At 36.9% G+C, this 18,523-nt stretch overlaps 2 protein-coding genes across 2 annotated transcripts in view; one reads left to right on the top strand and one right to left on the bottom strand.

Moving 5' to 3' along the window:
- LOC125663602 (integrin beta-6-like) overlaps window positions 1-14,054 on the top strand; it is a 40,351-nt gene extending 26,297 nt beyond the window's left edge. The window contains exons 14-23 of the mRNA XM_056152992.1: window positions 455-607; window positions 841-977; window positions 2,636-2,757; window positions 5,084-5,193; window positions 5,440-5,526; window positions 6,006-6,138; window positions 6,424-6,498; window positions 13,049-13,093; window positions 13,166-13,335; window positions 13,432-14,054. Coding sequence (XP_056008967.1) covers window positions 455-607; window positions 841-977; window positions 2,636-2,757; window positions 5,084-5,193; window positions 5,440-5,526; window positions 6,006-6,138; window positions 6,424-6,498; window positions 13,049-13,093; window positions 13,166-13,335; window positions 13,432-13,518 — 1,119 coding nt within the window. The 3' untranslated portion in view covers window positions 13,519-14,054. The remainder of the gene's footprint in view (window positions 1-454; window positions 608-840; window positions 978-2,635; window positions 2,758-5,083; window positions 5,194-5,439; window positions 5,527-6,005; window positions 6,139-6,423; window positions 6,499-13,048; window positions 13,094-13,165; window positions 13,336-13,431) is intronic.
- LOC125663751 (acetylcholine receptor subunit alpha-like) lies at window positions 13,635-15,567 on the bottom strand. Its single transcript, XM_048896092.2, has one exon. The coding sequence runs from the start codon at window positions 15,565-15,567 to the stop codon at window positions 14,089-14,091; it is 1,479 nt and encodes a 492-aa protein (XP_048752049.1). The 3' UTR covers window positions 13,635-14,088.
- Window positions 15,568-18,523: the final 2,956 nt, after the last annotated feature.

The raw sequence follows: 18,523 nt of genomic DNA, 5'->3' as shown, positions 1-18,523 counted from the left end.
TTACCGTAAATTTGAAAATTTTAGTGCCCCCCCCCCCCCCCCCCCCCCCCCCGTTAAATCCGCCACTGACAATTTTATGCTGATCATGTTATATTTCGGCTTGCCTGTGTAACCCGGAAAGGCCCGAGAACGTGCAATTGGTTTATAGATCTAAGCGTATATAGTGACGTTGCCTCGTTCTTGGCGCTTCGTTCTGGAAATTTCCATGAGGCTGATTCAAGACTAAAATCACGGATTGAGGAAACAAATAGGCATATCTTATTCAACAATTATCAACACTTATTTCTTCTGTAATATCAAAATCAAGCATCGATAAACAAGGGATTTATTTTATATCGTATAATCTTAAATTTTATTTTCACGTTGCCCTTGTACATGTACGTCGCCGTAAAATATACAGTTTCTCTTTAACTCTACCACTGTTTCTTTACTCAGAAGTATATTCCTTTTTAAGGCAAACTTCATCGCTTATATACAATCAAACCTGACAGAGTGCCCTGATAAAAACACCTTCACTTTCACCATCTTCCCTGAGGGTCTGGAGGAGCGGGTGAACGTTGACTTTGAACACGTGTGTGACTGCGACTGTCAACTTGAACCTGAGGCGGTAATGCAGATAATTACACCATATGATTTTTTCCCAGGAGTATAAAATTATTTCTACTTCTGATAGGATATCTACTCGAGTATCTTTATGTCCAGATAAAATTAAAACAAATAATGCAAAGTCAAGAAGTAGGAATGTCAGGGTTACAATACCATGACACATCGATAAAAATATTAATCGTAGCATACTTCCAACTGTCTGTTGTACATTTTTTATCATTGTACTATACATAGGAACCACGTAGTCCTAAGTGTAACGGGAGAGGGCGCTACGAATGTGGAACATGTATCTGTGACGATGGATGGTTTGGGGAGACCTGCGACTGTGACGGGAGGGGTACTGAAACCGAGGCTTGCGGCACAGAATCAGGGTAAGACATGATACAATGTAAAAATAATAATAATAATAAAATAAAACAAAAAACAACCAACAACAAAAACCCGGACGAAACTTAAAAACCGAACTCCCTTGTAACGGTAAGGCGTTATAACACAATTTAGAAGTTTTGTGCACCAGCATTAGGAGAACATGTATTGCGTCTCAATATGTTTGACGATTCTCGAGTGGGACGAAAAGCAACAAACACAGTGCCCCGTATCTGTACATGTACTTGTCTGTACGTCTACTTGTCTGTACATGTACTTGTCTGTACATGTACTTGTCTGTACGTCTACTTGTCTGTACATGTACTTGTCTGTACGTCTACTTGTCTGTACGTCTACTTGTCTGTACATGTACTTGTCTGTACATGTACTTGTCTGTACGTCTACTTGTCTGTACGTCTACGTATCTGTACATGTACTTGTCTGTACGTCTACTTGTCTGTACATGTACTTGTCTGTACGTCTACTTGTCTGTACATGTACTTGTCTGTACGTCTACTTGTCTGTACATGTACTTGTCTGTACGTCTACTTGTCTGTACGTCTACGTATCTGTACATGTACTTGTCTGTACGTCTACTTGTCTGTACATGTACTTGTCTGTACGTCTACTTGTCTGTACATGTACTTGTCTGTACATGTACTTGTCTGTACGTCTACTTGTCTGTACGTCTACGTATCTGTACATGTACTTGAACGAGTGACCGATTTTCTGGAAGGGGTGTAAAACAGAAAACCTTTTTTTCCTGCGAATACCGTGCCGTTTAATTGTATTTTGATATTCCAGTTTGATGATAACATACATGTATATTAGCAACATAACCCTACACAGCGAGTTGCGGAGGATACAATGTTTTAGACAGTCAGTCATGTTCTTGTCACCGCAAATCTTGTGAAACCACTCGACAGAATTTCATGAAACTTTGTATGTGTGCATATTCGTTGGAAAGTCTGATTCGATTTTTTTCTGGAAGTTATGTCCCTTTTAAACTTAGAAGTTTGACCAAAATTATATATACTATTGAAAGGGTGTGTCACCTGAATTCCTCTGAAACCTTTCATGTAACTATGTATTTAAAATGGACACTCTGTGCCTTGCATATAGATGTGCATATTCACAGAAAATATACTGATTTAATTTTTTACCAGGAGTTACGCCACTTTTGTACATTGAGGTTTGGTCAGAATATGATACTATTTGGTACTCTTCTGAAACCGCGGAACAGAATTCATGTAACTTTGTATTTGATATGGACATACTGTGTTGATGTTGTTATTCACAGGAAATTCTTATATGATTTTTTTTTGTTGTTGACTTTTTGAACATAGAAGTTTGATTAAGAAATACTATTTGGTGCAACTTGTGTGAAACCGGTTTCCAGCCCATATGTAATTAAAATAATTTTGTTTTAATATTATATATCGCTTACATTTCTAAACAATATTGCATATGACTTGAGTAGTGACTTGATCAGTGTCATCTGGTTACATGCATAAAAGTAGTACAGTATGGCACAACTGTAAACCTTGTAGAATTTGTTGTATTTCATGTAAATGTGTATAGCATTGCCATTCATTGTGTAGCATTTCATTCATTGTGGGGATGTGAGCTTACACGTTTTCTTTCATTCTCATATTGATTCCAGAATTTGTAACGGTGCCGGAAACTGTACCTGCCGGAAGTGTGACTGTTTACCTGGATACAGCGGAGAAAAATGTGAATGTAATGACCAGAACTGTCGTTCACATAACGGATTGCTGTGTGGAGGTAAGAATGTAACCGATTGTTGTATGATGGTAAAAATTTAACTGATTGTTGTGTGATGGTAAGAATTTAACTGATTGTTGTGTGATAGTAAGAATTTAACTCATTGTTGTGTGATGGTAAAAAACCGATTGTTGTGTGATGGTAAGAATGTAACTGATTGTTGTGTGATGGTAAGAATTTATCTGATTGTTGTGTGATAGTAAGAATTTAACTCATTGTTGTGTGATGGTAAGAATTTATCTGATTGTTGTGTGATGGTAAGAATTTAACTGATTGTTGTGTGATGGTAAGAATTTATCTGATTGTTGTGTGATGGTAAGAATGTAACTCATTGTTGTGTGATGGTAAGAATGTAACTGATTGTTGTGTGATGGTAAGAATTTAACTGATTGTTGTGTGATGGTAAGAATTTAACTGATTGTTGTGTGATGGTAAGAATTTAACTCATTGTTGTGTGATGGTAAGAATTTAACTGATTGTTGTGTGATAGTAAGAATTTAACTCATTGTTGTGTGATGGTAAAAAACCGATTGTTGTGTGATGGTAAGAATGTAACTCATTGTTGTGTGATGGCAAGAATTTATCTGATTGTTGTGTGATGGTAAGAATGTAACTCATTGTTGTGTGATGGCAAGAATTTATCTGATTGTTGTGTGATGGTAAGAATTTATCTGATTGTTGTGTGATAGTAAGAATGTAACTCATTGTTGTGTGATGGTAAGAATTTATCTGATTGTTGTGTGATGGTAAGAATTTAACTGATTGTTGTGTGATGGTAAGAATTTATCTGATTGTTGTGTGATGGTAAGAATGTAACTCATTGTTGTGTGATGGTAAGAATGTAACTGATTGTTGTGTGATGGTAAGAATTTATCTGATTGTTGTGTGGTGGTAAGAATTTAACTGATTGTTGTGTGATGGTAAGAATTTATCTGATTGTTGTGTGATGGTAAGAATGTAACTCATTGTTGTGTGATGGTAAGAATGTAACTCATTGTTGTGTGATGGTAAGAATTTATCTGATTGTTGTGTGATGGTAAGAATTTAACTGATTGTTGTGTGATGGTAAGAATTTATCTGATTGTTGTGTGATGGTAAGAATGTAACTCATTGTTGTGTGATGGTAAGAATGTAACTGATTGTTGTGTGATGGTAAGAATTTATCTGATTGTTGTGTGATGGTAAGAATTTAACTTATTGTTGTGTGATGGTAAAAAACTGATTGTTGTGTGATGGTAAGAATGTAACCGATTGTGGTGTGATGGTGAGAATTTAACCGATTGTTGTGTGATGGTAAGAATGTAACCGATTGTTGTGTGATAGTAAGAATGTAACTGATTGTTGTCATGGGTGATGGAAATTATACGTGCTTTTCAAATTAATAATTATGGAACATTCTTTACATGAAAGGTGAAGATAACGAACAGTGATCAATCAATCTCATAACTCTTATAAGCAATATAGTATGGAGAGTTCGGCAAAACACGGACAGCAAGATATACCAAATGTGGGATCAGGTGCCTAGGAGGAGTATGCATCCCCTGCCGACCGGTCACACCCGCCGTGAGCCCTATATCGTGATAATGTAAACGGAGTTATCCTTCGTCAAAATCAGTGTGCAAAGAACGGCCTATCAATCGGTATGAAACACGTCAGACAACATTTGACCCGATGGTATTGGCAAACTATATCGTTATAACGACCATAGAATTTGCGAAATCCTGACTTTAAAACATATATACAACATGCAAAAATTTAGCATTCACTTGTCAAAATACATTCTCCTGTGGTATGTGCTTAATTTTGAACTCAATATGCACAGCCATTTCAGTAACATTTTCTGAAAGAAACTTCATGTAGTATCAAAATATCTCAAACGGACAGTAAAAGACACAACAAAGTCCTCCACATCTACTTCGTCCTTAGATATTTTATGGAAAATAAATATTAACGGCCAACTAACAAATCAACTTTATGACAAACGAGATGCTTCTCCATCATTAACTTCGCATATTTATATAGCAATATTCTATTATCACCTGCATATGGTGTTTATATCTCTCAACTGATTCGATACACAAGAGCTTGTTCTTCGTGTAATCAGTCTTTAAATAGAGGCAGGCTACTGACAAACAAGTTGATGTTAGAGAAGTTTCAACAGTCTCGTTATAACGATCATTGTGCAATGCTGACCTGATCACGATATAGGGTTTAAAGGAGTTATGAGATTGATCACTGTTCGTTATCTTCATCTTCCCAGACCACCAGAGAGCGGTCATCACAAATAAATGTACAATCAGTTAAAGATCTTTCCGTCCTTACACAGGTCCAGCCCATGGCAGATGTGTTTGTGGAGAATGTGTTTGCAATGCTAATTATACTGGAGATGCGTGTGACTGTACGACGATAACTGATACATGCAGAGATAAGAACGGGGTATGTATCGCATAGGATAATTCTATATAGCAATTCATTTTAAAGCTATACTAATCTCATTTACTCTGACGTGAAGTTTTGATACATTTCTTTCTCCGCTGTGACCGGTCAACAAGGGATGTTTACTCCTAGGCACCCGATCCCACCTCTGGTGTGTCCAGGGGTCCGAGTTTGCACTTAAATTTGTATTCTTTACACGGATTATGAGATTAATCACTGTGTTATCGTCACTTTTTCCTTACTTAGACCCTGTGCTCAGATAATGGTGATTGTGAGTGTGGGAGATGTCGCTGTAACGTGGGATATAGAGGACCCGTGTGTAGACGGTGTCAGGTAAATACAAAACCTACATGTACCTGTACTGTACGTAAATATCAACAATTTATAGTGTCTCCAAAAATCGTAACCACTGATACTATTGCGTTTATATATATATTTCGATGACGTCACGAAATGAGGCAGATAAGGGCTGCATTGATCAAATCAATTTACACATTACAATGTATAGTGTAACGGGACTGTGTTGGCGTTATTCCCGTATAAAATCCAACATCCGAGTTCAGAAGAAAGCCAGTGTTTGAATTATATTGTAATAAATAGAAAAAGAATGGTTGATAATGTAAGGTAGCGTGATAATTACCGTAAAGTTTGGACCATGTCCCTAACATGTGTCCGAAATCTAATAAACCCATGAAAATATCTGCCTAAAACTCTATATGACTTTTTATATAAACGATAACAACCCAGACAGCTCGAGAATGGTTGTTCGTGAATAGACAACTACTGAGGTAACTTATTATAATGTGTTTTAGAATTGTCCTGGGACTTGTGAAAATAACAACGACTGTGTAGAATGCATCGGATTTAAACAGGGACGCTACAACGAAACTACATGCAATCGGAAATGTCGAAACGTAGAAACTGTACCTCTTCTGGAAGAGGCGTGTAAGTAAAATAGATTCGAAAGCTACCGTAAATTTATATCTATATATACTGTGTATGTATATATATAAGTGTGTGTGTGTGTGTGTGTTATGTTTATTTATCAATGGTGTTTCCTCACCTAAGAATCATCAAAGAACCATATTTAATTTTTTATAACAATTCAGTCTCATCCAAATCTCTTGTCCGCAATGTTTAACAGATTAAACTTTAAATCGATATTGTCGTACCACTGTGTTGATTTCTCTTACGGATGAGCAATCCATTTCACCCTTTTCCATTTTCTAGCCATCGACAATGGAACCTCTGTAACAGTTTGTGTTCTACAAGACGAATTTGGATGCATTATAAACTTTAACGTCCGTAAGTATACGTGGATTTCTATTAATAGGTACACGTATGATATTTGCTTCTTAGTAGTTGTTTTACGTTCCATTTGATAATTTTTCACTCATGTAGAAACGTCACAATCTTCAAGTGAAGTGACACATGGTATCGATGCTTAAAACCTCCGTTTTAAAGGTCATATCCGAAAGACCTGTGACTTTCAATTCTAATACCGGGCAATTGGCGAAAGACAGGCCTGCCTATGGTCTAGTTCAATCATCAACTTTATTATCTAGAGTCTAATCAAAGTACGAAGGAATTGTCTTTCGTCTAAACGGAGGGGTGTCACTGCGCATGTCTGTTTTTCTAAACATCAACCAATGCTTATAGAATGTTGAACTGTAGTAACCAGGCATGCGCACTAAAGGTCCGGATGCAATCCAGACTTGCGCACTGAAGGTTTGGAAGTCAAATGCATCTAGACAAATACTGATATGTTCGTTTGTTGAAAAAATCGAACTTAGCCGGGATTGAGAACCGTATGGCGAAGTGAGCGCGTTAGCCAGTAGACTACCGTGACAGGTTATATTAGCTGCAGGTAACATTTCCATTATAGAATAGGTCCTCAGTACCCCCTTGCTTGTCGTAAGAGGCGACTTAATGGGGCGGTCCTTCGGATAAGACCGCAAAAACCGAGGTGCCGTATCACAGAACGTGTGGCACCATAAAGATTCCTCCCTGCTCAATGGCCATAAGAGCCGATTGATTGATTGTATCTTGCTTAATGTCTCGCTCGAGAATTTTTTACTCGTATGGATACGTCACCCAGACCGGTGAAGAGCTTCAAATTTAGGCCTATGCTCGGCGCTTACGGCTAATGAGCAGTGAGGGTCCTTTAGCGTGCCACACCTACTGTCACACGTCCCATCCGTTTTTAAGGTCGTATCCGAGGACCCGTGACATTCACACCTTATGCCGAACGTTTGGCGATGGAACTGCCACTATCTGTTTTAAGGTATTCCATGTATAATGAAAGGATAATGAACAATTTTGAAGGATTTAGATCAACATAAAAGTTTATTGTTAAGTAATGATGAAAGTGACGCAGATGAAATTCACATGACTGGTAAATGATTAGAAGCTGACCTTTTTGCACTTAAGACTTTTTGGAAGAGTTGTCTGCCCTTTGTGAAAATAAGACAAATCTAATTTTCTACAAATGTGTGTGGTCAATGATTAATTTTATTTCATATTTTCATAAAAAGAAAATGTATGTAACTTTCTACCAAGAGATAATTATGAAAATATAATTTGTTTTTAAAATATTGTAATAAAACATGCCTTTCCCATATACTTCAATGTTAAATTCTAGGTGAAATAAATCAGGCAGTAAACACATTTTTAAAATTCCTATGGTGGATTATTTTTATTTGATGAACCCTTCAAAATGATACCATGCTTACAAATACTCCACCATCCATTTGTTAGATATGAAATATGGTCATTATACCCTAACCACTTAGGTCTGTCGCGGCCGGGATTCGAACCCCGGGTCTTCCGCAGGCGGGGCGAACGCTCTAACCTCTAACCTCTCGGCCATCGCGGCGGTAACCATAAGAGCCGATCTTAGGCCTAAATTTTGCAACCCTTCAACGGCAGTGGTGACGTCTCCATATGAGTGAAATATTCTCGAGAGGGACGTTAACGAATATTTAATCACTCAATCTATCTATTCTTAGAATATAACCCGCGCTTGTGTGGGACTATGGTGACACGTAGTAAATGTATTCACTAATGGTTCCAGAGTGGAAGTTGTCAGTCTTCAGCGAATGTTGATGCCCATTTAATCGGAGATTGGCGTGGATTGTAATAGGGCTTTCACATTTCACATGTGTATTCTTTGTGGCAACACCTTTCATTTTGGTTCCAAGAGTTTTTACCTTGAAGTTTGGCCTACTTGGTTGATGATATGGCTTTTATATTTCAAATTTGTATTCCTTTTGATAAAACCAATCTTTAGGTTAATCGACCCTCGTGTGATGTCATAGGTTTTTGCAAAAATCTTTATCAAATTAAACAAAGTATTTTTATAAGGAAGTGAAAATGAAAGGTGGAGATAACGGACAGTGATCAATCTCATAACTGCTATAAGTATATAGTTGGGCAAACACGGACACCTGGACACACCAAAGGTGGGATCAGGTGCCTAAGAGGAGTAAACATCCCCTATCGACCGGTCACACCCGCCGTGAGCCCTATATTCTGATCAGGTAAACGGAGTTATCCGTAGTCAAAATCAGTGTGCCAAGAACGGCCTAACAATCGGTATGAATCATGTCAAACAGCATTTGACCCAATGATGGGTTGTATTGACGAACTACATCATTATAACGATAAATAAGAATTTGCGAAGTGCTGATTTCAATCGAGACTGTTGAAACCCCTGTACCATCACCTTGTTTGTCAGTAGCTTGCCTCGATTTAAAAACTGACTATACGTATCGAATCTGTTGAGAGATATGAACACCATATGCAGGCGAAAATGGAATATTGAAACATATATATGTCATACAGTTGAGTTAAAATAAGATTTGCCCAAAGTTGTCTTTTTCCTACAGACAACACCGACAACGTCTCAGTTCATTGTAAGAACATTCATTCCCAACACACTATGACTTCCAATTCATTATTAGTCCGTAATCATAATTCGTCAGAAATGAACAGAACGTGGAATCTGGCACGACTTGAGAAAGCCAGGACACACTCCCCTCCTAAAAGTATTTCAGCTAGTATTATTTATTTCTTATCAGATAATGATACCACGTGTAAATAATACGTACACATAATTATTATTTCGTATCAAGTACCATAGCAAATATTTACACAAACTGTGTAATCTGGTTCATTTCTATTGAAATCCATTAATTTTAATTATGAAGACACGTTTTGTTTCAATCTAGTTAGATCCGGATTTTAGTGTCGTCTGTTTGTGGATGAATATCCCCATTTCATGAATTTTATTTCGCTGCATAATTGCAATTGTTGGAAATTTTGCCACGGTCATTGAAAAGATCAAAGGAATAAAGCGGTCATTATTCTGCGATATACATTCATACGTAATAACTGATTATGAGAAAACTGATACCCATTTCGTATTTTGCTAATACAACAATAAAACCGATAACTGATAATGTAATTTTTAAATCATAAACATTTATCAATATATGTTGTAAAAAAAAAAAAGATTCATTAATGACTGAAGAATATTCATCATTCGATATAAATCGATCAATCGTCTGCATTCCGAGATCGATACACATGTAAACATGTCGATGCGCACATAGTTGTCTTGTACTCTGTATTCAAAGCAGTTGATATAATCCGTCAACATCAAGCTAAATACTTGAAATATTTTTAAATAAATCTAGAATGTCCCTACCATCTTACCTATTTCGTCAGCACAAAACATGTAGGCCCAATTCGTTTCGGAAATTTTTCTGACGTCACAGTGACCTACTTCGTAGCTATATAAGAAAACGATCGGCTGTAGATTTCTGAGCCGTAGTAGAATAGAAATAAAGTTCTTGTTATCATTTCGGCTTTTATATTTCAAAACATTTCAAGACTAAGGAGGTTATCCTGCAACATACACGAAAATGCAATCATTATTTCTTAGATATATTTTCGGGTTTATTATTTTACCTTTTAATTGAATTTAGTGTAATAAGTAACGCTAAGTCAGGTGCGTAGCCGAAATAAAAATAAAGTGCACGCAAAATATGTCAAGGGGTCCCAAGTGGTTCCAGGGCAAAGCCCTGGTGGGGGCTCAGGAAGCGAAGCCCCAAGAAGCTCCTGGGTTTTTCCAATGAAATCACCTATTTTGGTGCATAGAGTCAATTTCCAAGCCCAAAAGAATTCACAAAATTTTCCAAAGTGTTTTATAATGCCAACTCACCATGTGTACTTGAATTCATTTTACATTCGTTTTTACGAATTTTACTCGTTGTTTTCGACTGTTGTTTATCAGAGAAATGTCTCTGTATATAAGGTATATTTTACTGATAAAAAAAATATGATGCGTTTACTACATCTACATATATATGATGTATACGAGTATAATATACCATGTTGTTATAAAGTGATATTCGACATGATAAAAATGATTTGCAATTCAGAGAGGACTTTTTTGATTGAATGGACATTTCATGCTGATTAAATTATAAATTGGGACTATATAATGCATTTATTTTTGAGGCACGAAATGGCAAAGATCTCTCTCTCATGATGTGTACACAATTGCGTACTTATGTAAAGGCAGCTACGCGCCAGTAAGTAAACATAAATCGGTGATTTTCAGCTGTTACGTTTCAATAACTTACAAATCATTAATATCAATATTGCCAAAGCGGCGTAAAACCGCAATCAGTCAATCAATATTTTACGTACTTAAAAGTATCTACATTTATATGTATAAAAAAAAATACAGAAAAATATGAATACAATGTTTTTCTTTGGTTTGTTGAACATAACCACAGAAAGCATTTTATTATTCAAATATTTACAATACGTGTCATAAAATTCTTATCAAATAGAAGTGAAACATGTACAATACTTGTTTCATATTTTTTATCAAATACAAAAGAAACGTTTACAATACAATAAAAGAAATGAAAATTCAATTAATATAGAGCAAAACTAAATAGAATTCAAATACTACTAGAACATTATAGAATAAAAATAGGAAATTATATATAACAAATGGAATACTGCACAATACAATTGAATATTTTACAGAAGATACAACATTTTTGAAACGAATAGCAATATAAAAGTGAATATTACAAGTGGAAAATGTAAATTACATCTTTTAAAAAGGGCCTCCGTGGCCGAGTGGTTAGAGCATCGCGCTCAAAATCACACGGCCTCTCACCTCTGTAGGCGCGGGTTCGAATCCCGCTCGCGCCGGTAAGTGAGAAAGTTTCGCAGTTTACTTTCGGAAGGTCGGTGGTCCCTTCCCTGGTACATTGTAGCTGGGTTCTCTCTTCCACCAATAAAAACTGGGCGCCACCATATAACTGAAAAATTGTTGAGTGTGGCGGAAAACATCTATCAATCAACGTATATAAATGTAGGTAGTGATTGCTCCTTCGCCAAACGCTCAGCATTTAGAAGTAAGAATCGCAGGTCTTTAGGATATGATTTTAGAATGGATGTCCCGTTGTCGCGACGGCTTTGGCGCGTTAAAGAACCCTCACTGCTACGGCCCTGAGTGCTAAGCATAGTTTAAAATTGAAATCCCTGCCATCTGTAGAGGCTGCCATGATGTGGAACTCTTTTGTATTCAAGACCACAAAAATCAATAATTCTGACGTCACACCGTCTGTATCGGGTTTCATGAAATTCTAAGATCATAAAAGATGTGCATATGGTAGATTTTACGAATAAATAGGTTGATGCCTTCCTGTCAAGCTGTTATGCACTAATGCGAAAGGGAGATATGAGGGGAAATAATTTTTAAATCCTGACCCAACCAAGTTATCAGAAAAGAAAAGACTATGTAAACTAAGGATCCATCATTTGCGTAATGACAAGTTGAGGTTCGAGACATTGGTATGAAGAAACGTGATACACGTGACTGAACGTCTTCTTTTCTCTTTTTCTTTTTGCGAAAGAACGGGCTCAAATCTCTACGGCTCCAAATTTAACTGTTCGTGACTTGTCATGCATATGTTTACAGTGCTGCTGAAGAAATAAACCGGAACCGACGGCGTGACGTCATAAATTAAATTTATATGGCCATGATAGATTAATATTGATTTAATCGTTAAGCAAGGATTTTTGTTTTTAAAAACTGCCATTTACGATATCAGTAAGTAATACTTTATTCATAAAAGCAACAATGTGGTTAGGGTTGCCTTTCCCTTTAAATATAATTATTATTTCACAATGTGCAAGCAAGCAATGACATATATCAAACTGCAGATTTAAATGTAGTGTACTCCGAAAGACTTCTAAATGGACCATACAAGATTATAATAAAACTTGAAACATTGACAAAGGTGTTGGTGAAAATAGTGTGAAAGATACCACGTTATCGACTTTCATACTTCGATGTGTTTTCAAAACTAAAACAAGAAGTGCGTGAAATACTACATGAATGCCCCCGAACGTGACAATAATCAGTTGTTGCAAATTCGACCTTAGCGAACGTGTTTGAACTTTACAATATATGTTGCATAGTTCAAAGGTTATGAGCAATGTTAAAGTTGCGGGCAAGGAAACAAGAACACAAGCAAACATATAAGCTTTAGAATCAAAACAATATGCAGGGTAATAGAAACCTTTGTATACATGTATGTACAGGTTTTACTAAGAAACTACTTAGATTTTGCCGTTGCAATATTTTTAAACTGTTTAGTTCCATTCGTGAATCTGATCTAATTACATGACGTCACTATTGTGCAAGATTTACCATGGATATCACAAAGTGTGGTATTTTGATACTGCCTAATGAAAGAAACGTTGTTATATGTATACATAGTTTTCTAATGGTTTTTTTGTTTGTTTTGTTTTCACATTTTTACAGATGACCTTGAGATGGGACAAAGGATACTAATCAAGTCTACTAAAAGTGAGTTTTGATTCATCCACTTTTTATAATCATTTGAATACATGAAAGGATTACCGCACACCCTCATTGCAGGATGTCCCCCTAGCCCTCCAGATCCACTGACAATAGGACTCAGTCTCTCCGGGGCCATCTTTCTGATAGGTCTTCTGCTTCTAGTCATCTGGAAAATCTTGACAATGTTATACGACAGCATGGAATACTCAAAGTTCGAATCAGAAATTCAGAATCCAGCCTGGGAACAGGTGAGATGTACTGGACTCTATCATCTTTAACATTAGAACAAAAATATCTTCCCGGCTTTGAACACTATTCAAAAAGTATATTACATTTTATTTCAGTCCGAAAATCCAATTTACAAAGAGTGTGTAACAACGGTTCAAAACCCTTTGCACGATACCGAAGGAAATGGAAATTCAGGTTTTTGAGGCGAAAACTGAACCACACTAACTCTGGCTGAGAGGTGCTGCATCTGGATGAAACACCCACTCTTCTGAATCGGATATAAATCAGAAACCGTGTCATTTTTAAAATGAGTTTAGACTTTATTTCCGCTTATTAAATGTGCATAATATGCCATTAATTCTAATTTTTGATTTGTTCACACGACGTTTTTCAGTGGAACATTTCAATAAAGTCTTTGAACTGTATGTTGAAAAGATTATTTAAAATCAATGTGTTTGACGAATAGTGTACGTAAAAGTTCACAGCGTCAATACTACTAATTGTATTTGATGTCATAATGTTTTAACATTCTTTGTATCTCAAGATTTTCCCATGAGTCGTTTTCTTTCATTTTCCGTTAGATGTATAATAAATAATCAGAAACAAAAATAGCCCATGTCTATCGTTACGGGCAAGCTCGTATGACTTTTGCGAATTGAGTTAATATATTTAACGTTAATCTAATAATAGACAATATTTTCGTACAGCTCAATTTTAAATAAAAGTAACCCCAATTTTCCATGATTTTGTTGTGGTTAATACACATGCTTTCCTCAGAGATTACCACCTGCAATTAAAACATAGAGAAATCCAAAGACGGCAGTAAATGTAAGTGTTCCCACAAGACAGAGAAAATTGAAAAGCTCTGAAAATGTTTTCCACGTGATATCGGCATAGAGGTCATCAAGGATGTCACTTTCCAGAGGGATTTCAAGTATTTCGTGGTTGTGCAATTTTACATTTTTCAGCTCCACATGAATGGTATCATTTGAAGTAGTTTTCTTGACTCTGTGTTTTATTTCATTTTTCGAATCCAGTTTGTCCTTACTTTTTGAACCTCTGAGAGTTACATCCTCGTCTTGGCTTGTTAACCTTTGAACTTTGGAATTTGCTACTGGTTGACCATTACGTTTTAAATTGTTTTTCGCAAGTTTCGTCGTAAAATTTTCTGAACTTTCACTAGCCTCAACAATTTCGCTTGTGCAATCTGAAATTTGAACTTTACGACACCTACATAACATAAAATAAGTAAATTTCTTCAGATGTAGTGGCATGGGAGACCTCTCGTCTTTGTGATGAAGCCAGACACTAATTATCGTTGCTAGACAAATACCAGCGGATGTTAACACGAGAAGCATCAGGAAAGTGGACAGAACCGATAATGGATCTGAGGTACGGGGTAAAACGTCTACTGTTAGTGTCAAAAAGACGGCCAGTGCTAAGAGACACGTTATGGCGTATCCAACACGTTCGCCGCTCTCCGTGGGAAGAATGAAAACTGCCGAGTTCAACAACAATAGCATAATGACAGGCACGAATATTGTGAGAACGAAGTAGGATGACCTTCTCTCAAGGTCTATCGTGTATTTCAATGCAGCACACTTATTGTTATCAGATGTTAAAATATAGACAACTGAAGCTTTTGTAGCGGAGATCTTCCACATGCCATTGCTAGAATACGCACTCAGATCTACGTCTCCTAGGCGTTGTTTCAAGTCGACTTCATCTTTTGTGTAACTCAACAAAAAGAGGATAATATCACAACTTTGACGATCAAATGGGAAATGTGTAACGTCAAACTGGCAAACTGTCTCTATAAAGTCTCCTAAATTAAGAATGACTGAACCATTTCTGGAAATCTTTGCCAAGTTCTCTTCCGGACCCAGTTTTTTTACCTTTTTAATCGGGTATCTTATATTAATGGAGGGCGTCCAAATTTTGTCTTGAGGAACAACGATGTCCTTTAGATTGCCGTAAGCGGAGGGGTTCCATCTTAATCGTTGATCTCGCCACCTTAACTTTATAGTAACGATGGTTGAAAATGTCCCTGAGATTTCGTCCAGTCCGCTGATAGACAATAAATGTAATGAGCCTTTTACTTTCGTCTTGTCGGATGGTCGCACATTTCTCAGTAATTCTGGGTTTGTTGCGTTCAAAATCAAATCGGTATACAAATTTTCGATATCGGTAATGTTTGCAGCTCCACAGGAGTGTGATAAAATAAGACAGAAGGAAACAAGTGTCCAATTCATATTTCCTTACCAGATGAAGTTCAACTTTTCAAATTACTCCTTTGAAATCACGATTGCAAAATGAATACCTACCTCGACTTGTAAGTATTTATTTTTAAAATATTGAGCTTTTTTTTTTTTTCATCAGATGAAGCGAGGAATGGCGATTTACACACATCCATTTACTAGTAAATTGGTATTTTAAGAGAAGTTTTATTGATTATTTGTGGTAAATACTGCGACATTTAAATGCATTAAATAAATCTTATCATCTTAGTTGATCAGAAGTAAAAACTAATTTGTTTCTCCTTCACATAAAAAGGGTTATCAAACCTTTACGACGTCAAGGTCCTTGTCTAGAACATTGACAATTAAACTGAATTTATGATATTTATTTTTCAAATAAAAGCTTAGTTTAAACAATATTTATTCGTAAATAATTCTATAATAATGTTTACAAACAATGTCTTATACATGAAATAGATTGAGAAACAAGCCAAAAGGCTTATATTAATCTCGCTCTAATAATAAAAGCCATAATCAACTATGCAACACATTGTGATGGAGAAGTTTTCGTATGAAGCCACCCTGACTACTAGAATACGGAATCACTAACAACACCTTAGTTTCCTCTTTTAGAGGTACTATTTTTGAGTACCACCTATAAATCATTACATGACAACTGTACTATAATTTACACTGAGAAATTAGTCAATAAATGTTCACTAATCAGATACGCATAGAGAACATTCATTGAGCCTCGATGGTATCGGGGGGGGGGGGGGGGGGGGTTCTATCCCAGGGCCGTGGCAAACCAAGTACGTTTAACATAGATCGCTTATAGTGACCATCCTTTCGTTAAGTACCAGGTTCAGAAGCGAGAGTCACGGGTCTTTTGGATTTTTGTTTGGGATATTGAGTCGAGGTAGGGATATCTTAGTAACATGGTATTGCTCTATGCCACCAACTTGAATCTAAACTTAACTATGTGAAACCAATTTTAAAATTTCCCAGTAACAGATGGGCGGATGAACAGACAGGGAAGGTTGGCAGAATGTACAGACAGGATGTTGGCGGAATGTACAACAATACTGTGGAATCATTAGAATTCGTGGTGGTTCACTTTTCGTGGAATTCGTGGGTACCCCTCACCCACGAATTTACATCCTCAACAAATAAAGACAACTAGTATACAAGAATCCTACAAATATATAAATCCACGAAATTACGCCCCCACGAACCCGTAAAAATTCAGAAATCCACGAAAATTGGCCCCCACGAATTTAAATGATTTTACAGTATCTGCACAACAAAGACATTATTATAATCTGCCGCTTATAAAGAAAGTACTGGCTGTATAAAAGTATCCTAATAGGGGAGGGGGGTATTACCAATGCACAATTATTGTCATTAGTCTTCGAATATTTCAATGGAAACGCTCCGCTTCTCTACAAACCCTTGGCAGATTTAGTGCGATTTTCGTAGCCTCAACTTTCAGCATATGATTGGACACAGGCAAAGTCCACTGCTCAATCATAGAACGTGCGTTACGTTAGATCACGTGCAAAACAAAGGAATTTAATTAAATACCTACAACTGTCACTCGGCCGTGTATCAAATACATATCCAAACCAATGGTGTCACGTGTGCAGTTCAGACTCGTTTCTGCGTAAAGAAGTGCATTTTATTAACTACAGTACCGTACCATAAGTTTGATATCAAACATCTCTTGTAATTCGTTGTTTTATGTTCTATAAATCCCAGATTTAGACAGTTGCGTCAGAGCTATTTTCTTGAATTTGGAATTCACCTTACACACGTGGGGTTATTTTTAGACGTAGACTCAACGACTACTTATATTTCAAGGGTTCACCACATGTTTATTTTCTAAATAATATTCTCACTGATTTCTTTTTCAAGTCTGCAACTAAGAGATAGTTAACTTTATTTTTGAATGATTTGCATACCACATTCCGTTACTCTCTGAGCGCAGCCATTTCTAAACAACGAGCGCAGCCATTTTCAAACAACTTTTAAACAGTAGCTGAAGCACGCATTTTCATTGGATAAGCATGATGTAATCCAAACAGGGTTGTTTTCTCCATACGCTAGAGGGCACCACTCAAAGCTACGAAAATCACACTAAATCTACCAAGGCTTTGTAGAGAAGCGGAGCGGATCGTAAACCCTTGGCTAGCGAAGATGAACGCCCGGTAGGTAGCCAAGAAACTTCGCACCGCCTGTTCTTAGTGACAGAAATCATTGTCAAACATACTTCCATCTTCGCTAGCCAAGGGTTACGCTCCACGGTGTCTCTTTTCAGAAAAGTGGAGCGTCATCCTTGGTTAGCGAAGATGACACACTTCATGTCATCGTCATACAGAGTCTGAGTTGGTTAGTTTACCAAAGTAATGGAAGAACAAGCGTTCTGATTGGTCAAGAGTATTACATCCGCATTCAATAGAGTTTAAATTTCCGACTATCCAGGGGTTGGCTAATCGCTTCATGACACGGGAACTCAATTTTTGCGGTCTCATCCGAAGGACCGCCCCATTTAGTCGCCTCTTACGACAAGCAAGGGGTACTGAGGACCTATACATCCCTGCTCAAAGGCCATAAGCGCCGATCTTAGGCCTAAATTTTGCAGCCCTTCACCGGCAATGGTGACGTCTCCATATGAGTGAAATATTCTCGAGAGGGACTTAAACAATATTCAATCAATCTATCTATTCTCTCTCATGATTGACAAGCGGTGTGTGCGTGTTTTATCCCTGTCTAGATAAATTTTAAGGGAGGTGGCTTAGAAATGGGTCTTTAAAGTCAACATTTCGCAAATTCTATGCTCGTTGTATAACGATTTAGTTTATCAGCTGTGACACATGACCTCGATTTTTGCGGTCTCATCCGAATTGAAGGACCGCCCCAATTAGTCGCCTCTCATGACAAGCAAGGGGGTACTGAGGAGCTATTCTAACCT

Source organism: Ostrea edulis, chromosome 1, assembly GCF_947568905.1.
Source record: "Ostrea edulis chromosome 1, xbOstEdul1.1, whole genome shotgun sequence".
Taxonomy (NCBI): domain Eukaryota; kingdom Metazoa; phylum Mollusca; class Bivalvia; order Ostreida; family Ostreidae; genus Ostrea; species Ostrea edulis.
Note: the sequence above shows the minus strand (reverse complement) of the source record. Positions and strands in the feature narration are given on the sequence as shown.

Coding starts and splice junctions, on each gene's coding strand:
- LOC125663751 (XM_048896092.2), bottom strand. CDS start 15,567: ATGAATTGGACACTTGTTTCCTTCTGTCTTATTTTATCACACTCCTGT.